Source organism: Ranitomeya imitator, chromosome 10, assembly GCF_032444005.1.
Source record: "Ranitomeya imitator isolate aRanImi1 chromosome 10, aRanImi1.pri, whole genome shotgun sequence".
NCBI lineage: Eukaryota > Metazoa > Chordata > Amphibia > Anura > Dendrobatidae > Ranitomeya > Ranitomeya imitator.
This window is the reverse complement of record NC_091291.1, coordinates 96,408,451-96,436,402: the sequence shown is the minus strand read 5'-3', so window position 1 is coordinate 96,436,402 and position 27,952 is coordinate 96,408,451. Positions and strand designations below refer to the sequence as shown.

At 44.5% G+C, this 27,952-nt stretch overlaps 1 protein-coding gene across 4 annotated transcripts in view; it reads right to left on the bottom strand.

The window, feature by feature from the left end:
• Window positions 1-27,952, bottom strand: part of ARHGEF16 (Rho guanine nucleotide exchange factor 16) — a 105,090-nt gene that overhangs the window by 27,545 nt on the left and 49,593 nt on the right. For all 4 annotated transcript variants that reach the window (XM_069741856.1, XM_069741858.1, XM_069741857.1 and 1 more), the window contains 2 exons: window positions 26,125-26,181; window positions 15,709-15,869 (listed from right to left, as the gene is read on the bottom strand). In XM_069741856.1, coding sequence (XP_069597957.1) covers window positions 15,709-15,869; window positions 26,125-26,181 — 218 coding nt within the window. The remainder of the gene's footprint in view (window positions 1-15,708; window positions 15,870-26,124; window positions 26,182-27,952) is intronic.

The window sequence follows — 27,952 nt, the reverse complement described above, 5'->3', positions numbered from 1 at the left end:
AGTTATACGTGTGATCTTGTGATGGGAACTGTTAATGTGTGATAGGTGAGAAGTGGAGTTTCACTCAGCAACTATTTTTCTAGAATAATCTGGTTCAGGTATATGATGACCCCATCGCATGACCAGGGGCCCATAGAGTCTGAACAGCCCGGGGCCCTGGCTACCCTTAATCCACCCCTGGGTACACATCAGTACCAACGCCAAAGTTAGAGGTAAGTGGAAGGTCCTTAAAAATTATTACAGGGAAGTAGGAGAGTATCTGAAGTCCAGGACCTCCAAGGTGGTGTTTTCAGAAATACTACCAGTGCCACAAGTATCACTAGAAATACAGCAGAAGCTTAGGGAGATAAATAAGAGGTTAGAAACTGGTGCAGGAAGGAAGGGTTTGGGTTCATGGAGAACTCGGCTAACCTCCCTGTCGGCTACAGGCTGTATGGTAGGGACAGGCTGCACCTCAATGGGGAGGGTGTAGCTGTGCTGGGGAAAAACAGTGAGCTGGTTGTAGGCGTTTGTAAACTAGGATTTGGGGGAAGGGAGTGTAGTTGTGTAAATAAGGGGTTAAGGTACCTTCACACATAACGATATTGTTAACGATATCGTTGCTATTTGTGACGTAGCAACGATATCGTTAACCCCTCTGTGACCTTAGACGTACTATCCCGTCGAGGTGCCCTGGGCTTATCTGACCCTGGACGGGATAGTACGTCATAGCCGATCGGCCGCGCTCACGGGGGGAGCGCGGCCGATCGCGGCCGGGTGTCAGCTGCTTATCGCAGCTGACATCCGGCACTATGTGCCAGGAGCGGTCACGGACCGCCCCCGGCACATTAACCCCTGGCACACCGCGATCAAAGATGATCGCGATGTGCCGGCGGTGCAGGGAAGCACCGCGCAGGGAGGGGGCTCCCTGCGGGCTTCCCTGAGCCCCCCGCAGCAACGCGATGTGATCGCGTTGCTGCGAGGGTCTCCTCACCTCCCTCCCTGCTCGAGCCCCGGATCCAAGATGGCCGCGGATCCGGGTCCTGCAGGGAGGGAGGTGGCTTCACAGAGCCTGCTCAGAGCAGGCACTGTGAAGGCTGCAGCGCTGCATGTCAGATCAGTGATCTGACAGAGTGCTGTGCAAACTGTCAGATCACTGATCTGTGATGTCCCCCCCTGGGACAAAGTAAAAAAGTAAAAAAAAAATTTTCCAAATGTGTAAAAAAAATAAAAAAAAATATTCCAAAATAATGAAAAAAAAAAAAAATATTATTCCCATAAATACATTTCTTCCATCTAAATAAAAAAAAAAAAACCAATAAAAGTACACATATTTAGTATCGCCGCGTCCGTAACGACCCGACCTATAAAACTGTCCCACTAGTTAACCCCTTCAGTAAACACCGTAAGAAAAAAAAAAAAAAAACGAGGCAAAAAACAACGCTTTATTATCATACCGCCGAACAAAAAGTGGAATAACACGCGATCAAAAGGACAGATATAAATAACCATGGTACCGCTGAAAGCGTCATATTGTCCCGCAAAAAAAGAGCCGCCATACAGCATCATCAGCAAAAAAATAAAAAAGTTATAGTCCTGAGAATAAAGCGATGCAAAAATAATTATTTTTTCTGTAAAATAGTTTTTATCGTATAAAAGCACCAAACCATAAAAAAATTATATAAATGAGGTATCGCTGTAATCGTACTGACCCGAAGAATAAAACTGATTTATCAATTTTACCAAACGCGGAACGGTATAAACGCCTCCCCCAATAGAAATTCATGAATAGCTGGCTTTTGGTCATTCTTCCTCACAAAAATCGGAATAAAAAGCGATAAAAAAATGTCACGTGCCCAAAAATGTTTTCACTAAAAACGTCAACTCGTCCCGCAAAAAACAAGACCTCACATGACTCTGTGGACCAAAATATGGAAAAATTATAGCTCTCAAAATGTGGTATTGCAAAAAATATTTTTTGCAATAAAAAGGGTCTTTCAGTGTGTGACGGCTGCCAATCATAAAAATCCGCTAAAAAACTCGCTATAAAAGTAAATCAAACCCCCCTTCATCACCCCCTTAGTTAGGGAAAAATAAAAAAAAATGTATTTATTTCCATTTTCCCATTAGGGCTAGGGTTAGGGCTAGGATTAGGGTTAGGGTTAGGGTTAGGGCTAGGGTTAGGGCTAGGGTTAGGGCTAGGGTTAGGGTTAGGGCTAGGGTTAGGGCTAGGGTTAGGGCTAGGGTTAGGGTTAGGGCTAGGGTTAGGGCTAGGGTTAGGGTTAGGGCTAGGGTTAGGGCTAGGGTTAGGGCTAGGGTTAGGGCTAGGGTTAGGGTTGGGGCTACAGTTAGGGTTGGGGCTAAAGTTAGGGTTAGGGTTTAGATTACATTTACAGTTGGGAATAGGGTTGGGATTAGGGTTAGGGGTGTGTCAGGGTTAGAGGTGTGGTTAGGGTTACCGTTGGAATTAGGGTTAGGGGTGTGTTTAGATTAGGGTTTCAGTTATAATTGGGGGGTTTCCACTGTTTCGGCACATCAGGGGCTCTCCAAACACGACATGGCGTCCGATCTCAATTCCAGCCAATTCTGCGTTGAAAAAGTAAAACAGTGCTCCTTCCCTTCCGAGCTCTCCTGTGTGCCCAAACAGGGGTTTACCCCAACATATGGGGTATCAGCGTACTCAGGACAAATTGGACAACAACTTTTGTGGACCAATTTCTCCTGTTACCCTTGGGAAAATACAAAACTGGGGGCTAAAAAATAATTTTTGTGGGAAAAAAATTTTGTTTTATTTTTATGGCTCTGCATTATAAACTTCTGTGAAGCCCTTGGTGGGTCAAAGTGCTCACCACACATCCAGATAAGTTCCTTAGGGGGTCTACTTTCCAAAATGGTGTCACTTGTGGGGGGTTTCAATGTTTAGGCACATCAGTGGCTCTCCAAACGCAACATGGCGTCCCATCTCAATTCCTGTCAATTTTGCATTGAAAAGTCAAACGGCGCTCCTTCCCTTCCGAGCTCTCCCATGCGCCCAAACAGTGGTTTACTGCCACATATGGGGTATCAGCGTACTCGGGACAAATTGGACAACAACTTTTGAGGTCCAATTTCTTCTCTTACCCTTGGAAAAATAAAAAATTGGGGGCAAAAATATAATTTTTGTGAAAAAATATGATTTTTTATTTTTACGGTTCTGCATTATAAACTTCTGTGAAGCACTTGGTGGGTCAAAGTGCTCACCACACATCCAGATAAGTTCCTTAGGGGGTCTACTTTCCAAAATGGTGTCACTTGTGGGGGGTTTCAATGTTTAGGCACATCAGTGGCTCTCCAAACGCAACATGGCGTCCCACCTCAATTCCTGTCAATTTTGCATTGAAAAGTCAAATAGCGCTCCTTCCCTTCCGAGCTCTCCCATGCGCCCAAACAGTGGTTTACTGCCACATATGGGGTATCAGCGTACTCAGGACAAATTGGACAACAACTTTTTGGGTCCAATTTCTCCTGTTACCCTTGGTAAAATAAAACAAATTGGAGCTGAAGTAAATTTTTTGTGTAAAAAAGTTAAATGTTCATTTTTATTTAAACATTCCAAAAATTCCTATTAAACACCTGAAGGGTTAATAAACTTCTTGAATGTGTTTTTGAGCACCTTGAGGGGTGCAGTTTTTAGAATGGTGTCACACTTGGGCATTTTCTATCATATAGACCCCTCAAAATGACTTCAAATGAGACGTGGTCCCTAAAAAAAAATGGTGTTGTAAAAATGAGAAATTGCTGGTCAACTTTTAACCCTTATAACTCCCTAACAAAAAAAAAAATTGGTTCCAAAATTATGCTGATGTAAAGGAGACATGTGGGAATGTTACTTATTAAGTATTTTGTGTGACATATCTCTGTGATTTAATTGCATAAAAATTCAAAGTTTGAAAATTGCGAAATTTTCAAAATTTTCGCCAAATTTCCGTTTTTTTCACAAATAAACGCAGGTACTATCAAAGAAATTTTACCACTATCATGAAGTACAATATGTCACGAGAAAACAATGTCAGAATCACCAGGATCCGTTGAAGCGTTTCGGAGTTATAACCTCATAAAGGGACAGTGGTCAGAATTGTAAAAATTGGCCTGGTCATTAACGTGCAAACCACCCTTGGGGGTAAAGGGGTTAATGAAATCGTTCTGTGTGACAGCGACCAACGATCAGGCCCCTGCTGGGAGATCGTTGGTCGCTGAATAAAGTCCAGAACTTTATTTCGTCGCTGGACTCCCTGGAGACATCGCTGGATCGGCGTGTGTGACACCGATCCAGCGATGTCTTCACTGGTAACCAGGGTAAACATCGGGTAACTAAGCGCAGGGCCGCGCTTAGTAACCCGATGTTTACCCTGGTTACCATGCTAAAAGTTAAAAAAAACAAACAGTACATACTTACCTACCGCTGTCTGTCCTCCAGCGCTGTGCTCTGCACTCCTCCTGTACTGTCTGTGAGCCGGAAAGCAGAGCGGTGACGTCACCGCTCTGCTTTCCGGCTCACAGACAGTACAGGAGGAGTGCAGAGAAGCAGAGCGCAGCGCTGGAGGACAGACAGCGGTAGGTAAGTATCTAGTGTTTGTTTTTTTTAACTTTTAGCATGGTATCCAGGGTAAACATCGGGTTACTAAGCACGGCCCTGCGCTTAGTTACCCGATGTTTACCCTGGTTACCGGCATCGTTGGTCGCTGGAGAGCTGTCTGTGTGACAGCTCTCCAGCGACCAAACAGCGACGCTGCAGCGATCCGGATAGTTGTCGGTATCGCTGCAGCGTCGCTTAATGTGAAGGGGCCTTTAGCGTAGACAGAGTGAAACAGTAGGGGTCAATGAGGATTTAGGGGGCTGAGCTATGCAAGGAAAGTAGGAATAATAAATGTGCTAATAGTATTAAATGTCTGCTGGTTTATGCATGAAGTCTTGCAAACAAAATGAATGAACTGGAGACTCTTCTGTCAGCCACAGAATACGATGTGGTGGGGCAATATGGAAATCTGGCTGGACGAAAGCCATGACTGGGTGACAAACGTAGAGGGCAACAACATTAAGAAAGAACAGGAAAGACAAAAAGGTGCAGGGGTGGGTATTTTGGTTAAATCCATGTTAAGACGTGTGCTTAATGACGAAATTGGAGGGAGCTGCAACAATGTAGAGTCAGTACGGGTAAATATACACGAGGATGACAATAATGGAAAGCGGCTAATTTGAGTTTTCTATAAGTCTTCTAATATACCTGAACATGAAGAGGAAGAAATGTTGCAACAAATTAAAATGGAAGCAAATAATAATAGGGTCTTTATTATGGGGGATTTTAACTATCCAAACATTCAATGGGACATAGAATCTTCTGGTTGTGCTAAAAGCTGCTAGTTATTATCTGCAGTTCAGGACAATTAAGGTACCGTCACACTTAGCGACGCTGCAGCGATACCGACAACGATCCGGATCGCTGCAGCGTCGCTGTTTGGTCGCTGGAGAGCTGTCACAGAGACCGCTCTCCAGCGACCAACGATGCCGGTAACCAGGGTAAACATCGGGTAACTAAGCGCAGGGCCGCGCTTAGTAACCCGATGTTTACCCTGGTTACCATCGTTAAAGTAAAAAAAAACAAACACTACATACTTACCTACAGCCGTCTGTCCTCCAGCGCTGTGCTCTGCTCTCCTCCTGTACTGGCTGTGAACGTCGGTCAGCCGGAAAGCAGAGCGGTGACGTCACCGCTCTGCTTTCCGGCCGCTGTGCTCACAGCCAGTACAGGAGGAGAGCAGAGCACAGCGCTGGAGGACAGACGGCTGAAGGTAAGCATGTAGTGTTTTTTTTTACTTTAACGATGGTAACCAGGGTAAACATCGGGTTACTAAGCGCGGCCCTGCGCTTAGTAACCCGATGTTTACCCTGGTTACCAGCGAAGACATCGCTGAATCGGTGTCACACACGCCGATTCAGCGATGTCTGCGGGGAGTCCAGCGACCAAATAAAGTTCTGGACTTTCTTCCCCGACCAGCGACAGCACAGCAGGGGCCTGATCGCTGCTGCCTGTCACACTGGACGATATCGCTAGCGAGGACGCTGCAACGTCACGGATCGCTAGCGATATCGTCTAGTGTGACGGTACCTTTACCTCTCTCAGCTGGTAGATGAACCAACCAGGGGAGTAATCTGCTGGATCTGGTCCTGTCAAATACACCAGATACAATTTCAGATCTACAGGTCCAGGAACATTTGGGAAGCAGCGACCATAATATGGCAAGTTTCAATGTGATAATCAATAAAATATTTCAAAAAGGGGAAATGCAAAACTGGAACTTTAGGAAAGCTGAATTCAACAAATTAAGAGGAGAGCTTAAATGTGTAGCCTGGGATTATGTCATGGTAACTGGGGATACCGAACATAAATGGGGCATGTTTAGGACATACTACTAGAATCCTGTAGAAAACATATACCCTCTAGTAATAAAATGTCCCGGTATGAAAAGAAACCATTATGGATAAATAAGACAGTGCAAAGTTTAATAAGATAAAAACAAAGGGTATTCAAAATCTTGCAGGCTGAGAATTCAGACATAGCATTTCAAGAGTATAAAGCTCTTAAGATCTCAATAAGAAATGTAAAAATAGGAATCAAGCTACCGTATTTTTCGGACTATAAGACGCACCGGACCATAAGACGCACCCCAAATTTGGGGTGAAAATTGCAGAAAAAAAGATTTTTTATAAGATGGGGGTCCGTCTTATTGTCCGAATTTACAGTATCTTATCTGAGGGGTGGCAGAGCAGGGTCACAGGAGGCAAGGTGTCGGCAGAGGTGGGGTGATGCTGGGATGAGGAGGTGCTGGGATGAGAAGGTGCTGGGATCAGGAGGTGCTGGGATGAGGAGGTGCTGGGGTGAGGAGGTGCTGGGATCAGGAGGTGCTGGGATCAGGAGGTGCTGGGATCAGGAGGTGCTGGGATCAGGAGGTGCTGGGATCAGGAGGTGCTGGGATCAGGAGGTGCAGTGAGAGGTATGGCGTGAGAGGGGTCCCAGGCTTACCGTGCAGGCAATGCAGGCTTACCGTGGCGGCAGAGGTGCGGTGGCAGAGGTGCGGTGGCAGAGGAGGCGCAGTAAGCGGGGTCCCTTTCCCCGGTATGGTGATTCAGCAGCCCGGTAAGCATCAGAGCCGGGTGAATCCTGTTGTTATCGGTGGGCGCGGCCATCTTCCTGAGGCCGCGCGTGTGCAGATGAAGCCCTCTGCTTCCCGGGGCTTCAGGAAAATGGCCGCGGGAGGCCGCGCGTGCGCAGATGGAGATCGCGGCGGCCATTTTCCTGAACCCCCGGGAAGCAGAGCGCTCCATCTGCGCACGCGCGGCCTCGCGAAGATGGCCGCGCCCACCGATAACAACAGGATTCACCCGGCTCTGATGCTTACTGGGCTGCTGAATCACCATACCGGGAAAAGGGACCCCGCTTACTGCGCCTCCTCTGTCGCTGCACCTCTGCCGCTGCACCTCTGCCACCGCGGTAAGCCTGCATTGCGACTATTAGACGCACCCCCCATTTCCCCCCCTTTTTTGGGGGGAAAAAGTGCGTCTTGTAGTCCGAAAAATACGGTAAGTTATCTACAGAGAAACAAATCACCAGCGACCTTAAAATAAATCCCCCCAAATTTTATAAATGCCAAACAGTAAAAAAACAAAAACAGATGGTATCAGCTCCATAAAAGATAAGATAATTATAGAGGACAAAGAAAAGGCTGAGATATTAAACACGCACTTATCATCCGTATTCAACAATTAACTGACTGTTCCAGGGATCATTCAACAAAGTTCACCAACTGAAATAACTAGTTTAACATAAGAAGAAGTGTGTGTCTCAGAAAATCAAACATTTATTGGGCCGCACGTATTAACTGTTTGATTCTGTTAAAAATTGTTAAGAGAACCTCAGTTGCATGAAGCAATCCAAGCCTACACAATTTGTGCACGATGTAATGCAGTCTGCAGCGCTGCCATGGTCTGTTTGGCTGCAGCAAATCACTGAGCTCAGCGACTCATCTACACAAGCACAGCCACTAAACTAAGTTATTGGCTGCAGCATTCGCAAAGTGATGTCACTGCTGCAGCCAAACACTGGGGCAGCAGCAGAGACCCATCACTGTTTGTTTTTTTTGCACCTAACTGAGCCCTTGGGCAGATGTTTCCAGAAGGACAACCCATGTAATAAAATGTTAGAATGAGTTCTGACAACCTGTACACTCCGCTCTGCTACATCTTTACAGAAATGCTACGTGCCGAGATCAAGAATTTTACCTGTTATGTAACTGCCAACAGCTGCATTGTTTGTATACAGACAACCCTTCCGAATTGGCAAGAACCACAGTTAGAACTAGGGCATCATTTATCAACTTTATCTCTGCTACAACTGTAAAACTCAATGGATACAGGTTTTTATAATTTCTATATTCCCATCAAAGTAATATCTTTTCTAGTGGTATTGTGTTACTCCGTATGATTTATTAATGTAGCAGAGGGCAAAGTCCTGGCCTCCTCGAGGTGCTTATAAAGAGTTAGATATACAACTTATGGGCCCCTGTTCTCCCCAGCTGAGTTTAGACAACTTCCTGTTATCAGTCTAATGCTTTCATTGCGTGATGGGGTCTCCATTGCGTTTGTGACCTCTCTCTGGGGTTTGGGATTTATTGGAGTGCGGCCACTACTGGAATGATACTGCTTCCTCCCTGGATCCCATTAGAAGTGGTGACCAGGAGATGGTTCCCTGTAGAGGAGTTTTGCATTTCACACATATGGGAAAAATATCCAGCTTAAATAAGACTGTATGTCATAATAGAGATCAGACGTCCTGGGATGCAAAAAGTCGACTGCAGTTACTAGTGATGGGAAGGAGGGATATCTCCCATAATTTTCACATGACCCAGACAGCAGAAGGATTTTATATAATAAAGAGTTAAATTATTGCTCAGTATTATCCTGTTTCTGGATTGTACAGTTTCATTATACAGAGTGATGGACAGTGTGATGGTGCAGTATAGAGAGAGGCCAGCATGGTGAGAGCAAGAAGAGGGGCAGTTTTAGAGGGCATAATTTTTAAGGGAGGACAGTGTCGAGGCCATGTATCATAAGGGAGGACAGTATCGAGGCCATGTATCATAAGGGAGGACAGTGTCGAGGCCATGTATCATAAGGGAGGACAGTGTCGAGGCCATGTATCATAAGGGAGGACAGTGTCGAGGCCATGTATCATAAGGGAGGACAGTGTCGAGGCCATGTATCATAAGGGAGGACAGTGTCGAGGCCATGTATCATAAGGAAGGACAGTGTCAAGGCCATGTATCATAAGGAAGGACAGTGTCAAGGCCATGTATCATAAGGAAGGACAGTGTCAAGGCCATGTATCATAAGGGAGGACAGTGTCGAGGCCATGTATCATAAGGGAGGACAGTGTCAAGGCCATGTATCATAAGGGAGGACAGTGTGGGGGACATATGTGCAGGGGCACAGTGAGGAGCTATTAATTCATGGGCACAGCAAAATACTTATTTAAAAAAGGCACAGCAAAGGTTTTCAGGGGGACATAATGAAACTTATTTTTAAAGTCTCCGATGAGAAAAATTATATTTAAGCAAGCTTAAAAATTACTTCACCAGACTAATAAACGTTTTGCTTGCAAGTTTGGTGATTGTTAGATATGCCAATAAACAGTTACTGGAATTATTGGTCTATGTATCTGCATGTTAAAAACATTCTAAAAAATTTAGTTACCCTTTATATTTTCTGCCATTTAATTCTGAGCAGATTGTTGGGGGTCTTAAAATCCTCACTGATCCCTCAAAAGACATTGCACAACTCAGGAGACAAGAGCACACAAAGAGTATGCAGTAGAAAGTCATAGGCTTTCTGTGTCTGTGCACTCCGCTCTCCTGAACCACACACTGCCAAGATGTCTTCTGAGCGGTTTGTGAGGTCCTCCGGACCCAGACAAGCACCGCACTGCTCAGAATGTAAAGGGCCTAAAACATATACAATCTCCCAAAAATTAAGTTACCCTTTGGATGTAGGCAGTAGCAGTATTAAACATTACTGTACTACATCTGTAGTTCTCGTATGGGCTGTAGTCTGATTATGACTGGTATCAGCAGCACCCATCATCTTATTACCATTGTTAAGGACATACTGGAAGTTGCAGGTTCATGTAATACAATAGTATAAGTTGGAAACAATGGCGGACATTGCAATTGATCGCTTTACTAAGCTTGGTGATGTATGCAAGTACTGATGATGGATCTGGTGCTGTATTTATGCACTGATAGGGGTTCTGGTGCTGTCTGCATGAAATGATGGTGGTTTTGGTCCTGTATTAACGTAGATAAAGTGATCCTCAATTTGTCAGACTTGATACTAGATCATTATAGGGTCACACATTGACAAAACAAATAGTGAATATACAGCTGTTGTGTTTGACTAAAGCCCCAAAGTACATTACATATACATTACATAGCTGACAGCTGAGCATGATCCTAAACCATTGTCCGGCCAAAAGCTATGTCACCCAACTCTCCCATACACAGGAATGCTTGAATGGACAAGTTCTGCAGGAGAGAGTCGCTGTCAGTCATCTCTGGCAGTTGCTTAGCTATTAGAAAACAAACAGACCTGCAGTCTGATATCAGATGTACCAGATCCTTATCTTCACCGGCAATCATCTGTCAGAGACCCCCATACACAGACTGCCAATATTTGCAGGTTCAGTCGATGTTAGTAGCTATAGCACCAATACAGATTAGACTAACTTAAATAAGGTATGGGCACTTTTATTCTTACTTATTAGTAGGGAATTGACCAATTTTTTGTGCCTAGGGCAGCGTGAACTCTGGATGCAGTGTTGAGTGCAGATTGAGGGTGAACCCTCAGAAGCCTTTCCTCCACTGGGCCATAGGTACGCATGTCTGCCGTTCCCCAACTTACACTTATCTGGGATGCCACAATGTGGCTCTATCAGGGATCCTAGACCTTTGCTATTTTCAGCATAGGACTATCATGGGCAGCCCAGAAACCTACATAAGAAATATACTCTAGGCTGAAAGACACCAAATAAAGCAAGGTAGACTTTTGTTACTAGTGGCCGAGGAGGCTTCTGACAAGGACATTCAGTAGCTATGATAGAAATAGAATAGAAATAGAAAACCCCCATACATATTTGTATCATGAGCTAGGTAAAAATCTATTTTGTTTTGGGTTGTAGGTCCATATTACTAAAAAATATAATGTATTTAATGTATTTTGTCTGGCATTTTCACTTTTAAGGTCACCTGGACATTCTGAGGCTGGAACTGGACCTTACCTGTCCAGGAATGGGGAGCAACCGTATAATAATATCGAATATCCTCGAATATCCCCCAGCCTCTGGAATTCTGTGCCCCAACACGTCCCACTATCAACCACATTCGGATCCTTCAGACAGAACCTGAAAACCCACTTCTTCAAGAAAGCCTACAGCCTGCAATCCCCCAACCTACTGTCTCCTTCCCCACCATCCTGTAGAATGTAAGCCCACAAGGGCAGGGTCCTCGCCCCTCTGTATCAGTCTGTCATTGTTAGTTTGTCTACTGTAAGTGATATCTGTAATTTGTATGTAACCCATTCTCATGTACAGCACCATGGAATCAGTGCTGCTATATCAATTAAAAATAATAATAATAATAATAATAATAATAATAATAATAATAATAATAAAACAACTTGTTCCATTAGTCAATCAGGACAATTGGTCGAAAAATTAAAAGGTTTTCTAGAAATGTATTATTTTTCACAAAGCACAGTAAATGCATACTTATTCTTAATACACAGCCTAAGCCCAACATTACTTTTCTTTCTCGTACCTTCGTCATCTCCATTTGCCCCTTTGTGCATCCAGTTTCACATAGCTGAATAGGTTGTCCTATTCTTATCTGCTAAAACTACATTTCTCAGCAGCTCTTGCCTCTCTTCAGTGCTGCAGGCCTCTCCCTCCCTCTCTCCGGTGTGCTCATGAATAGCTTCATCTCAGAGTTCTCATCAAGTTATTCCAAGTACAGAATTCACCATGTACTTCTGTGCATTGTATAGCCTTGTACACAACTCCACCAACCTGATTTTATCTTGTGCTATCTACATCAGTATAGGCAAACCTTATAACTTTTCAGGAAGAAAAATTGGGACCGATCAGGAAAAAAATGTTGGTGATGATTGGGGGTGATCTGTGCCAAACAGGGCTGGTCTAAAAGTGAGATATATTGGCACAACTGAATAAATATCAATTTATACATTGATATAAAGACCACATTGTGATTTTGGATATAACCTTTTAAGATCGATGCCAGCTAGGATATGGTTTTGTCAGTAACTATCTATTATCTATCTATCTATTTTCAAGCAGTGAATACAAGAGTGAAGCAACCTTTTATATGAAACACATACATATCTCATTAAACTACTCATTATGTGCAATATTGTAAAAAGTAGTATATAATACATACAATTATCATCAATACAAAAGTGCATCAGTGCAAATTGAATTACCACCTGACTTTCAATACTATTAGGTATAATACATTGCATGTTACGTGATTAAAAACTGACATAATAGCCAATTAACAATAAAAGAAAATCTGGTGTCCCTGTCCCATAAAACATAATTAGAACACACTTACATATACGGTAAGTTTAAATCCTGCACGCCACGAGCTCCAGCGTCCTCATGCACTCACTGCGCATGTCAGTGACATCTAGGTCAAAGACCCACAGTGCTTAGAGCCGCAGTTGTGCAGAGTCACTTGGAGATCGCCGCGCCATCTTAGTTAAGGGAAAATTTGCCCAAAAAGGTGACGAACCTCTACAATACAATATTCTATGTAAACACTAAAACCAAATTCCTCCGAACTCTGCACCACTGAACCTCATTAGGGAAAAACCTTTTTAACAAAGAAAATTAAACTAAAGAAGGACGCGCCATGTCTAGGTCACACGTACAGTGTTCCATGTGTGGGAAAGATTTGACGTGCCGCCAATTTTAAAGGGCCAGGACATAAGTCCAAATGCGCGTCACTAGGTCTAGGACACCCTCCCCATTTAAGTGGGGCATCCTATTCCCAAGTATGAACATAGAGACCTTTGGGGGCGGGTACCCCCCCACATTTCTCCAGTCCATTAGCATGTGACATTAAATCGCCCCATCTTTGGCTACATCATACAAATCCCCGAAGAAATATATTCAGGACAAAGACCAAGACAAGTTTGCTTCCAATGTTAATTATTATTTTTTTTTATTAAATTACATATTACTCAATAAACCAGATGATGGTTTATGGAGTAATATGTAATTTAATAAAAAAAATCAGTGTCAGTCTGGTGTGTGCTGGTGTGCAGAGCAGAGGCCTGCAGAGCGCTGGCTGAGTGCATGGAGGCACATGCCAGTGGAGCCAGCACTCAGGGCAGCTGAATAGCCTGGCACCCGCAAAGTATACAGCGATGCAAGTCATCCATGGTACCGGTCTCAGATGTGGACAGTCCTGTGCCCGAAGGTGGATCTCCTGTGCCCGAAAGAGGACTAGCATGTGTAATGATTGCAATTACAAACAGGTGGATATGGTGCCCGGCTGCTATCCGGAGGATATCCTGGGCTGTGTACGGCTGTGTGAGTAAAGAGACAGTGATGCAGTACACCCACGAGAACTAGTCAGAGGAAGGCTGGCGTGTGTAGTGTCTGCAACATATGAGGCTGTGTGTATGAACACTAATATTGCTTGCGGGTGCCCAGGGAAACTGGACAAGGGATGTCTGGCATGTTTAGGGAATGAAAAATCTAAAGCCATACGATATGTATTGCTATGAACTGGTGTGAGCCATACGATTTGTATTGCTATGAACTGGTGTGAACTGAACACTGATAATATACAGTGAAGTTATAGGCATTTGTGTGAATTGGACTTTGATGCTGTGAGGAAACACAATAAAGAGACTTTTGTGTTCTGGAACTTTGTGGGTCACTGCCTCTTCACTATGTACGATGCTACTACAATCTTTTCAAAAAAAAAAAAAAATACATATACACACATATATATATATATGGGAGCGTCACTCTGTCCGAAGCCTTTATAGACTGCGCAAGCGCCGGCGCAGTCTGGGCCTCACAGAGTGACGCTCCCAGGAGATCGCAGTAAGCGTAAACACTGAACGCACACCGCGATCTCCACCGGAGAGTCAGGGACCGCCAGGAGGGTAAGTATATTCACCTGTCCCCCGTTCCAGCGCTGCGTGCGGCTCCATCTCCCGGGTCCTCTGCTGTGACGTTCCCAGTTCAGAGGGCGCGATGACGCGCTTAATGCGCGCCGGCGCCGCCCTCTGACTGAACAGAGGAGCCGGAAGATGGCGGCGCGCAGCGGTGGAACGGGACAGACAGGTGAGTATAGTAAGTGCTGGGGGCCTGAGCTAGCGGTGACTCCGGCACCTGACCCCCACAGCGCGCCAGTGTCCCCGCCTGCTCAGGCCCCCCAGCACTCGGCGCCCAGCGACGATAGGTGAGTATGGTATTTTTTTTTTATATATAAGGCAGCAGCATACGGGGCAAATATAATGGCGCATCTTATGGGGGGCATATAATACAATGGTGGCGCAGGATGGTAGCAGCACATGACAGAACGGGCGCAGGATGGGAGCAGCACATGACAGAACGGGCGCAGGATGGCAGCAGCACATGACAGAACGGGCGCAGGATGGCAGCAGCACATGACAGAACGGGCGCAGGATGGCAGCAGCACATGACAGAACGGGCGAAGGATGGGAGCAGCACATGACAGAACGGGGGCGCAGGATGGGAGCAGCACATGACAGGATGGGGGCGCAGGATGGCAACAGCACATGACAGAACGGGGGCGCAGGATGGGAGCAGCACATGACAGGACGGGGGCGCAGGATGGCAACAGCACATGACAGAACGGGGGCGCAGGATGGGAGCAGCACATGACAGAACAGGGGCGCAGGATGGGAGCAGCACATGGAAGAACGGGGGCACAGGATGGGAGCAGCACAAGACAGAACGGGGGCAAAGGATGGGAGCAGCAAATGGCAGAATGGAGGCGCAGGATGGGTGCAGAACATGTCAGAATGGAGGCGCAGGATGGGTGCAGCACATGTCACAATGGGGGCGCAGGATGGGAGCAGCACATGACAGAATGGGGGCGCAGGATGAGTTCAACACATGACAGAATGGAGGCGCAGGATGGGTGCAGAACATGTCAGAATGGGGGCGCAGGATGGGAGCAGCACATGTCACAATGGGGGCGCAGGATGGGTGCAACACATGACAGAATGGGGGCGCAAGATGGGTGCAACACATGGCAGGATGGGGGCACAGGATGGGGGCGCAGGATGGGTGCAGCACATGACAGGATGGGGACGCAGGATGGAGCAGCACATGTCAGAATGGGGGTGCAGGATGGGAGCAGCACATGTCAGAATGGGGGTGCAGGATGGGTGCAGCACATGTCAGGATGGGGACGCACGATGGAGCAGCACAAACCAGGATGGAGACCATATACCAATATAGATGCTAGCCACCCGGGCGTAGAACGGGTTCAATAGCTAGTATATATATATATATATACATATATATACACAAACACACACATATACCATATATTTTCTTACTCCTCTGTAGAGTTCTATTACCTTTTGCTGACTTCAAGAATGTCTGCGATGTTGGAGAAGAGATGATGGTGGTCTGTGCCATTAATGGTCTGCTTCAGCTCATCAGACTTTTTAAAGAGTCGGAAGAGAATGTCAAGGCTGTGCTGATAAGAATACTCCGAGGTGATTATTTCAAATATGGCCTACAAAGAAAACACAGGACTGCACTGTAAATATAAAGCCGAAAGCTGAGCAAACACCGCGCCCCACCTCTTTTTTCCCATGGTAGAGATGTGCATAAAACAGAATTTAGAGAGGACCTTACTCAATTATTTATATTTTTTTTTTATATAAAATTCTTATTATATTTATATGTTTAGTTTACTTTCGCTCAGCTCTTTATTTGTACAAAGTTGTGGTCGTCTTTACTAGCAACGGCAATTGTTTATATGTGAAAAAAGCTATTTTCAGAAATACGTATTTATGTACCAATTGATTATTATTGGAATTTTTAATATCATGCACTAATGCGTTCAGCAAACGCTTAAGCTGTCACAATACATGCAGTCATAAAAGAAACCCATAATAAAAAGATGAAATGATAATGTATGATGTGGACAGAACTAAAAGGCGGCACCCTTAACTAAAGCTTGCTGCAAGGCATCTAGTAACAATGAGTATACAAATGTTTAAAGGGGTTTTTCACTACATGGACAACCCCGTCTGATTCCCCGTCTCCCCCCCCCCCCCCCCCCAGTAAAATAACACTTGTGACATTAGGTCACGCAATACCTGCGGCCAGTCAGCGTTGTCTTCACACTCCTCTCTTATGAGCATAACTGACACCTGGAGAAGACAGAGATGCGGCTGCTCTCTCACTTCCTCTGGATGATCCACAATATTATGGATCCTCAGCTATGTCTCAAAGTATGGAGAGGGCACTTATCTTTTATATAATTAATTTAGTCATCTATAAAATAAAACTCTGGTAAACACTGCCAAAGAGCTCTAGTTTGGTTTCATCTGTCCATAGAACATTTTCCCGGAAGATTTCGCTTTTTTAATAATATTTAGTCGCTCTTCTTTTATGTCTTTTATAAGCAGTAGTGTCCTCCTTTGCCTACAAACATAAAGCCCTGTTTTTATCAGTGTGCGGCATACTGGTTGAAACTGTAACGCAAGTTCTTTGGAACATGGCAAACAAATCACGTACCACATCCAAACCAACTTTTGTGAGGTTTCCTCATCAATTTCTGATTTTCACATTATGGGTTTTAGTTACCGTACTCTAATTTGGTCCCTTGTTTGAAACTGAACAAAAGGGCTTCTTTAATGGTTTCTTGAAAGAGAGCGAAACGCTAACATAGGGTGATAACCTTTGTCAGAGTAGGGTAAGGGGTGAGTATTAGGCTCTATCTGGGGTTGTGTATTTCAAAACACCCCAAAATCTCGTAAAATCAGATGTGGTCGTATCGACTGCTGGTAGCAAGAGCACTTCTGCACATGCAATTGAAAAGTGAAGTGGCAGGTGACGATTTAGATGACTGTGCTGGCGAGTAGAAACACTGGATCCGAACAGGTCCCTTCCTCAAATACAACTACATATATATTTAAACCCTTAATAAAGACTACAATCACTTCATCTGCTCACTGGGATCCGGTGTTTCTACTCAGCAGTGTGGTCATTTAAATAGCCATTCACCACTTTACAATTAATCATTTCTTGACATTGTTTTCATATTTTTTCTTCAGTCCATTTTGAATTTTATGTATTACGCTTTTCCATATAAAAAAAAATAAAAAAATACAAATTTATAATCTGCATCAAGCAGTTTCACTAACCACTATATTTCAGGAGATACGGTATTTTACATCGTGTGCGCAATATTCAGGAGGCACAATAATATTGATTACAACTGTATAGATGAGAACGGTCCTGGTGCCATTGTGTGTGATGCTGAAACTTGACAAAAAATAGCAGGCTTCTTCAGGAGTCATATGGAGGCATGAAGGACTCGTCAAGCCCTGGAGGAGCCCAATTCTAGATGTGGGACAGACATGTTATGTTGGTACACTGCATCACTTTCACTTTTAGGTGGGGAAAAAGAAAGAAACACCAAGGTTACTTACTGGTAGCCGCTTTTTCCGGAACCCATGACGGCACACCTGAGAGAGGGGATCCGCCCAGCCAGGACAGGAAACCCTACTGAAATAAAAGGGCGGTACCTCTCAGTCGCTTCAGTTGGTTTTCAGAGCATGAGAGGCCCCTCTGGTTAGTACACATGGCAATCCAACACCACATCATATTAACTAAAAGCACCCAAAACAATAGTGCACACCGAAAGGGTGATAAAGGGGGGGAATATACGGGTGCCGTCATGGGTTCCGGAAAAACCGGCTACCAGTAAGTAACCTTGGTGCTTTCCCTTCCCCCATGACGGCACACCTGAGAGACTTTTGTAGAAAGAAAAACCCTTAGGGAGGGACCACCGCTTGGAGTACCCTTCTACCAAAGGTTAGGTCAGCAGAGGAGGAAAGGTCTAGCCGGTAGTGTTTGAAAAAAGTCGAGGGTGAGGACCAGGTAGCGGTCTTGCAAATTTGGTCAATTGATACCTCAGCCTTCTCTGCCCAGGAGGTAGCCATAGCTCTGGTGGAGTGAGCCTTGATGCCGTCAGGAACCGGAGCGCCACTTGCAGAATAGGACAGACTAATGGCCTCCCTGATCCATCTAGCAATGGTACTTTTAGCTACCCCACACCCTTTTTTACTACCCTGAAAGGCTACAAATAGGGTTTGATCTTTCCTCCACTGACTATTCATGGTCATGTATTGTAACATGGATCTCCTCACATCTAACATATGGAACTTTTGTTCCCCCAGATTTTTAGGATTATTACAAAATGATGGTAACGTAATCTCCTGACTCCTATGAAATTTTTGGACTACTTTGGGGAGATACGCTGGATCTGGTCTTAGGATTATCCTGTCATCAAGAATCTGAGTGTAAGGAGGGCATATTGATAGAGCTTGTAAATCACCTACCCTACGGGCCGATGTTAGGGCTACTAGTAGGACTGTTTTCAGGGTGAGTAATTTAGGTGATATGTCCTGCAAAGGCTCAAAAGGATCTTTGGTTAAGGCCTCTAAGACCAGATTTAGATCCCAAGGAGGAATTTTGGGGATAATAACCGGTCTAGATCTGCCACAGCATTTTATAAACCGTGAAACCCACCTATTAGATGCTAGGTTGCAATTATACAGGGCCCCTAAGGCTAAAACTTGAACCTTAACCCTGCTGTTCTGTTCGGTCTGGGGAGACCTATTTTGAACTTTGGTATTTTTTGGGGTGTTCAAGATGCGGTTCTGAAACTTGTGGTTGATTGACTTAAATGAGGATGGGTCGGTCGGCCACGGGTTTCAGAGCCGCATCTTGAATATTTTAAAGAATATTGAAGTTCAAAGTCGGTCATTTTTGACCAACAGAACAGCAGGGTTAAGGGTACTAGTTGCTAATCCTAGTTGCAGACCCGCTTGTAGAAATTCTAGGATGGAACCAATGGAGCTACATCCCCTAACGGTTCACATAAGAAGTCTAAAAATTTCTTCCAGGTCCTACGTAGATTCTGGATGTTATAGGCTTCCTGCTTTTTAACAGAGTGGAGATTAACCCTGGGGAGAATCCTTGGCGACTCAGTAACGCCCTCTCAAATTCCAGGCTGCCAGATGGAAGCCCTTCACCTGAGAGTGGGTTATTGGTCCCTGGGTTAATAGGTCCGGCACATCTGGCAGGATCCATGGGTCTGTTAACGACATCTGCCTTAGAAGAGAGAACCATGGTCTTCTTGGCCAGAATGGAGCGATGAGTATTATTTTCGCTCGGTCCTCTCTGATTTTCCGGACTACTGCTGGAATCATCACTATTGGGGGAAACGCGTAAGCCAGAGAGAATTTCCACGGTATTAGTAGGGCATCTACCGCGTAAGGATGTTCCTTTGGGTTCAGAGAGCAGAACTTTTTCACTTTTTTGTTGTGTGAGGTGGCAAATAAGTCTATCTCTGGTGTACCCCAGGCCCGTACTATTTGTTGAAATATTCCAGGATTCAGGGACCACTCCCCTTGTCTCAGAATTCTGCGACTCAGAAAATCTGCTCGTGAGTTCTCTACACCCCTTATGTGTAGTGCTGTTAGGGAAGATAGGTGTTGTTCTGCCCAATGAAATAGCAAGTTTGACACTTCCATGAGGTTCCAAGACCTCGTCCCCCCTTGGTGATTGATGTAGGCCACTACTGCTCGATTGTCTGTCATAATTCGAGCATGGCGGCCCTGGAGCAGGGGAAGAAAAAGTTTCAAGGACTTTTCTACTGCCCATAGTTATTTTACGTTCGAGCCATAGCTCTTTTCTTGGGAGGACCAAGTTCCTTGAACTGAATGGGATCTTAAGTGAGCTCCCCAACCTGAACCACTTGCGTCGGTCGTAATGATGTCCTCGACCGGATTCTGCCACTGGACTCCCATAGTGAGATGTTCCTCTATGGTCCACCAGACTAAGGAATCTCTTACATCCCGAGGAAGACATAGATTTCCTTCCAAACACCCTTTTAACAGTCTTTGGGCTGACAAAACTTCCCACTGTAGTTGTCTCAGGTGGAATTGTGCCCACCCTACGGCCGGAATGCAAGATGTTAACGAGCCTAGTAGGGACATCGCTTTTCTTAGGGTCATCTCGGGTTGGTGTATTGCTGCAGTGGTCAAGTTGATTATTTTGGCCACTTTGTTTTCCGGGAGGAGGCAGAGCTGACGTTCTGAATCTAGAATTAATCCTAGGAAGGACTGTACCTTTACTGGAACTAATTTTGATTTGGAAACATTTATCATCCAACCCAGCTCTATTAGAGTTGATGTCACTACCGTTATCTGACTGGAGCAATCGGCCTCTGTCTTCCCTATCACAAGGAAATCGTCCAAATACGGGACAAACACGATATTCCGGGAACGGAGATATGACATTACCTCTACCATCACCTTGGTGAAGACCCTGGGAGCTGTAGATAGGCCAAATGGGAGGGCTGTATATTGGTAATGTTTCACTTGGTTTTTTACATAGAGTGCCACTCTCAAGTATCTCCAGTATCAGCGATGTATTGGAATATGGTAATATGCCTCCTTCAAGTCTATTACTGCCACGAAGCAGTGAGGAAACAGAAGCTTTGTGGTTGTATTGATGGACTCCATCTTGAAGGAGTGATTGTCTATTGAATGGTTGAGTTTTCTTAGGCTGATTATGGTTCTCAATGAACCATCGGGTTTCTGTATCAGAAAGAGGGGGGAGTAAAACCCCCTTCCTATTTCCTGAATCGGGACTTCTCGCAGAACGTTCTTTTGAATCAGCCCAAGGACTTCTGTTTCTAGAGCCAATTGTTCCTGCTGAACTTTCCTCCGAGGAGTTATTACAAAATTGTGCCTGGGTGGATGGATACATTTTATTTTTAGGCCGTCTTTTATGATATTTAGAACCCAGGTGCTCGGGGAGATGTTTATCCAGGCTGGATGGAAGAGGGAGAGTCTTCCTCCAACCTGTGATGTAATGTCATTGGGGGGATTTTTTTGCAGAGGTAGAGGGCCCTTTGAACATATAGCCTGATCTCCTTTTATCTTTGAACTCCCAATTTCTCCTATCTCCTGGAGGTCTGCCTCTATTATATCTCCTCCGAAAAAAGGGCTTTTTAGGATCCTTAGGGAAGGTTGGAAAGGCTTTATTTTTGTCTCCTGCCTGTTCCAATATTTCTTCTAACTTTTTCCCAAAGAGGAGTTGACCGTCGCATGGGATGGAGCAAAGCTTATGTTTTGATGGCAGGTCTCCCGGACACCCTTTGAGCCATAAGGCTCTTCTGGCCGCGTTGGACAGGCCCGCTGCTCTAGCCGTTAACTTTGAAGAGTCTATGGAGGAATCTGCCAAGAAGGCTGCTGCCCCTTGAACTAGGGATATGTTTGTAAGGACGTCATTCCTAGGAACTTTATTTCTTAGCTGGTCTTCAATTTGTTGTAACCAGACCATAAGGGCTCGAGCTGTACAGGTTCCAGCTATAGCTGGTTTCAGGCCTCCTGCCGCAGCTTCCCAGATGTGTTTCAAGAATCCGTCTGCTTTTTTGTCTAGTGGATCTTTTAGGACCCCTGAATCTTCTAACGGAAGGGAAGATCTCTTCAAGGATTTGGCTACCGCACCGTCAATCTTAGGGATTTTCTCCCAAGATTCCGAGTCTTTTTCTTCAAAAGGATATCTCCTTTTTGATGAAGAAGGTAGTGTACCCATTTTTTCAGGTTTTTTCCATTCTTTTTCGATCAATGCTTTGATTTTCGCATTGACCGGAAATGTACGCTTCCTTTTTTCATCTAAACCGCCAAACATGACATCCTCAAGTGATCTAGGCGTTTTTTCCTCTTTAAGGCCCATAGCAGTTCTGACCGCTTTAACTAATTTTTCTACATCCTCAGTGGGGAAACATGGACGCCCCCCTGTATCACTATCTGAGGAGGAATCTGAGGACTGGACAGAGGCGGAAGAGGTAGAGGGAGACCGGGATGATTTTTGACTCCCTAGTTTCTGAGAGGCCTCCGAATCCCTAGACACTTTACGGCTTTTCCTCCCAGCTTTTTTGAGGGCCAATTTTAAGGAGTCTTTTATCTCTGCCTGAATTATGGCTTTAAGGCTTGTGGCAAAGTTAGGGGTCTCTTCCTGAATGGTTCTATTAATACAGTCAGCGCAGAGATCCTTCTGCCACTGAACTGCAAGCGGGGCTTTACAAAGGGCACATTCACGGTTCTTTGTTTTGCCGCTAGATTTCCTCGACCCCTAGTGATCAAACAGAAAAAATGGACCCTGTTACCATAAGGGTGACATTCACGTAGATCACTCACCACCGCCGACCGTTAAGGGTACCGATTTTGGAGGCTGGACAGATGCTCGTGTAGTGTCCTTCCTGGACGCTGAAGAGTCTTGCCGGATGGGACGGCCGCCACTCCTACCACTTGAGTAGCTGCTCCTGTGCTGGTGGCTCGGCAAGGCATCTGATGAGAGCTCTTGACGCTGCTGCTGCTGTAATGGCGGCGGCTGCTGCTGCTCCTGATGTCCCACTTCCATGTTGAAGCTTGTGGACATGAGCGCGTCTTCTGTGGTCAGACACTCTTTTATGGGGGACCACTGCACTCCCCGCCTCCTCCGGTGCCCAATAGTGATCCCTCCCCTCCTCTGCCGCATCGCCGGAGTCTTATTCCACCGGCCGGCGTTTCTTCATGGGCGCCGCCATCTTGGATCCGGCGCCCGCCCCCGATGTCACACGGGCACGCCCATTCCCAGCGTGCCCTGCGCGTGACGTCAGACGGGCGACCCCGAAGCGGCCGCCGCACCTGGACGCCGGCAGAGGGAGGAGGGCGGCGCGGCAGCCACGGAAGGAGCTGGAACCTCCGACCGTGCTGCAACAACGCCCGCTCGGACGCAGAGACCCGGAGGACCTGCGGACGGCGCTTCCAGACTCCCGAGCCCGACGCACAGGCGCTGCCTGATTCTTCCACGCCGGGACGGGACCTGGGTAAGTGGAACCGCCGTGTTCAGTAAGAGGGTCCCTGTCAGGACAGGAAACCCAACTGAAGCGACCGAGAGGTACCGCCCTTTTATTTCAGTAGGGTTTCCTGTCCTGGCTGGGCGGATCCCCTCTCTCAGGTGTGCCGTCATGGGGGAAGGGAAAAATATGAGGTTTTGTACCTTTCGGTAACTGCCCAGTTATCGGATGAAGTACGCTAAATCCAAGCAATGATATGCCAAGACCATCTTCACCTGAATGTGTAAGATGTGGTGAGCCAGAGAATGACTTGATCAAACAATAAAACTTTACTATTTGCAGTATTTATTATTGCTTCATTGTTATATACAGTTTTCCATTGCTACAGAACCAATACTTAACTGGCAACCATTACGTTCAGGGTTTGGGGTCTTTGGCAATATACTGTATATCACCCTACGTACTTTATGTTTTGGAAAAAGACCATTGGTCTATGGAGACTGAGACCATGCATGGATAAAGCAGGCTGGATTTGTCAATTTCCGTTTACATCTTGTACTGGGTAGCTCACAGACACGCCTGATGCACAGAACCAACATCAGCCAATTTGTCAGCTGAAGACATTTAGGTCAACATGGAAAGACAATCAGATTCAGACTTCCTGAAGAAGACACCACCACCGAGAGGAAAACTCACTTCACACCATCGTGTTATGTTTTTTAAATCATAGCAGAATATTAGAAGCATAATTTGGTTCAGTCTCAAGAAACTGTTCTGCTCATCACGTTGTTAGGACAATAAAAGAATTTCCAAGTACACAATATGAAGTCATGCTCGTATCAAGAGGATCTACACTATGATCACTGTATGTACTCGTATGAAGAGGATCTACACTACGATCACTGTATGTACTCGTATGAAGAGGATCTACACTACGATCACTGTATGTACTCATATGAAGAGGATCTACACTACGATCACTGTATGTACTCATATGAAGAGGATCTATACTACGATCACTGTATGTACTCGTATGAAGAGGATCTACACTACGATCACTGTATGTACTCATATGAAGAGGATCTACACTACGATCACTGTATGTACTCGTATGAAGAGGATCTACACTACGATCACTGTATGTACTCATATGAAGAGGATCTACACTACGATCACTGTATGTACTCATATGAAGAGGATCTACACTACAATCACTGTACGTACTCATATGAAGAGGATCTACACTACGATCACTGTATGTACTCATATGAAGAGGATCTACACTACGATCACTATGTATGCATATGAAGAGGATCTACACTACGGTCATTACGTACTCATATGAAGAGGATCTATACTACGATCACTGTATGTACTCATATGAAGAGGATCTACACTACGATCACTGTACGTACTCGTATGAAGAGGATCTACACTACGATCACTGTATGTACTCGTATGAAGAGGATCTACACTACGATCACTGTATGTACTCATGGATCTATACTACGATCACTATGTACTCATATGAAGAGGATCTACACTACGATCACTGTATGTACTCATGGATCTATACTACGATCACTATGTACTCATATGAAGAGGATCTACACTACAATCACTGTATGTACTCATATGAAGAGGATCTATACTACAATCACTGTATGTACTCATATGAAGAGGATCTATACTACAATCACTATGTACTCATATGAAGAGGATCTACACTACAATCACTGTATGTACTCATATGAAGAGGATCTACACTACAATCACTGTATGTACTCATATGAAGAGGATCTATACTACAATCACTGTATGTACTCATATGAAGAGGATCTATACTACAATCACTGTATGTACTCATATGAAGAGGATCTATACTACAATCACTGTATGTACTCATATGAAGAGGATCTATACTACAATCACTGTATGTACTCATATGAAGAGGATCTATATTACGATCACTGTATGTACTCATGGATCTATACTACGATCACTATGTACTCGTATGAAGAGGATCTACACTACGATCACTGTATGTACTCATATGAAGAGGATCTACACTACGATCACTATGTATGCATATGAAGAGGATCTACACTATGGTCATTACGTACTCATATGAAGAGGATCTATACTACGATCACTGTATGTACTCCTATGAAGAGGATCTACACTACGATCACTGTACGTACTCATATGAAGAGGATCTATACTACAATCACTGTATGTACTCGTATGGAGAGGATCTACACTACAATCACTGTATGTACTCGTGTGAAGAGGATCTACACTACGATCACTGTATGTACTCATATGAAGAGGATCTACACTACGATCACTATGTATTCATATGAAGAGGATCTATACTACGATCACTATGTACTCGTATGAAGAGGATCTACACTACGATCACTGTATGTACTCATATGAAGAGGATCTACACTACGATCACTATGTATGCATATGAAGAGGATCTACACAACGATCACTGTATGTACTCATATGAAGAGCATCTACACAACGATCACTGTATGTACTCATATGAAGAGGATCTACACTACGATCACTATGCATTCATATGAAGAGGATCTACACTACGATCACTGTATGTACTCATATGAAGAGGATCTACACTACGATCACTATGCATTCATATGAAGAGGATCTACACTACGATCACTATGTATTCATATGAAGAGGATCTATACTACGATCACTGTATGTACTCATATGAAGAGGATCTACACTACGATCACTATGCATTCATATGAAGAGGATCTACACTACGATCACTATGTATTCATATGAAGAGCATCTACACTACGATCACTGTATGTACTCATGTAAGCAAATCTTGTGTCCTGCACATGGTAATAATAGCAAAATGTCCTACCTCCTGTCTCTTACGTTCCTCTGGTGAGATCTGATCTAGAATTCCAGCTTCTTGTACCTAAGAGAGATGAAAGCATGTTATTTTTGATGCACTAAAAACAATGGCTGCCCCCATTTCACTTATATGAGTTCATATTACCAAAACTTTACAATAGCTAAAATCTAGCAGCACATTGTTGTGGCTATAACGAGACCGGCAGTTTAGTCCTCATCACTACAGTACCAGGCATAGCCACAACCAGAACCAAGTGTATGGTTCACCGAACTGATGGGTGCCAGGACCCTAATGATCAGATATTCATGGCTTACCCTAGTGATTAGACATCAATATTACAGTCTTGGCAAACCCTGAATGCTTAAAAGGGTGGTCCGAAACAAATATTGATCTTCATCCTAAATGTCTATATTAATAAATAATTTTTCCTAATATGGTTTAATTCAAAAGTCGCTACCCTTCCCTCTCTAATATAACAGCTATATTTTTATTTTTTTTTCCCCATTTCGGTTTTCATGATGCTTTGTTTGAGAATCCCCAGTGCTGGGATACTCAAATGGGACACCATCAGGGGACAGAGGCTGCGGTTACGGCCACAGCCTCTGTCCCCACCCTGAAACAAAGAGTCATCGGTGATGTCAATTTCAGGGGCTGGTTGTACGGAGCATGTGCCGGTTGTCAATTCCAATGTGTGCTCAATACAAGCTCCCTTATCACTATGCAATATTCTTTTAAATGCACAGTGACAGTGCACTCCCTCGCTGGCTCTGATTATAAGTGACAAGAGGGCAACAGAGCGCACTGTCTGGGCTAATTATAAGGAGAGAAGGAAGACTACTACTACTACTATTAATTCAAGGCAATTGTTCTGAAGTTTCAATTTTTACAATTTTTTATTAAATGTATTACAAAAACATCAGCGATCGTCATGGCGAGCCACGCAAGAGACTATTATAAAATAGAGTTTCAGAAAAGGTATCAGGGTAGTATTCCGGTAGACACAACGTACATGGATAAACTGTACATGAGGTTTTACAATCCGCTGTAATGTTTAGTGAGGTGGGTAACATAAAATGAAGGATTAAGTAATCTCCCAAGTGATTCATTTGTCTTACTGCAGACTACAAGGCTTGTTTTATGACCCCTGTCAGGACAAGGAGCAGTCGCTCAGCTCGGGGAGGTTACACAATGATTAGAATAGGACTGTTGTTAATGAGCTCATAAAACAATATGCACTCAGGCTCATTTATAATCACTACAGAGAGTTTATAAAATGTGTCTTCCTTCAGTTTTCTATAAATGTCAAATTAAAATAAAGATTTCATGAATGTGCCCCTGGCACAAAATGGAAAAATGCGGTAGGCTGGATGAGGCTGGCACTTCATGGTGACTGACCGCAGGTTGCATAAGCAAAGATGGCTGTATGTGGCTGCTATATTACAGAATAATACAGGATAGTGTGATAGCATTGTGATTCTCACGGTACTGCAACAAGCAAGGCTCAAGAAATCCAAATTTACTGACTCTTTGTAGTTCATATTAATTATAAAGAGTTCAGCAAATGAGTTCCTACTATTCTTCCCAAGTGCGTCTGTCGGTAGTGCCACTCCGAGTGGGGCAAAGACATAAAAGTAATGGCTTATACCACTCATAACTGCTGCCGTACTTCTGTTCCATACCTGCATTCCCAATGATAGGGAAGGTGTACATGGAGTTTTTATTTTTTGAGGAGTTCAAAAATACACTTTTTTTTTTTTAATGTAATGTCAGGGGAACCCACCAATTTGTCAGAAAACCTCGAAGATATCACAAATGTTACTGAGATGTCACAAAC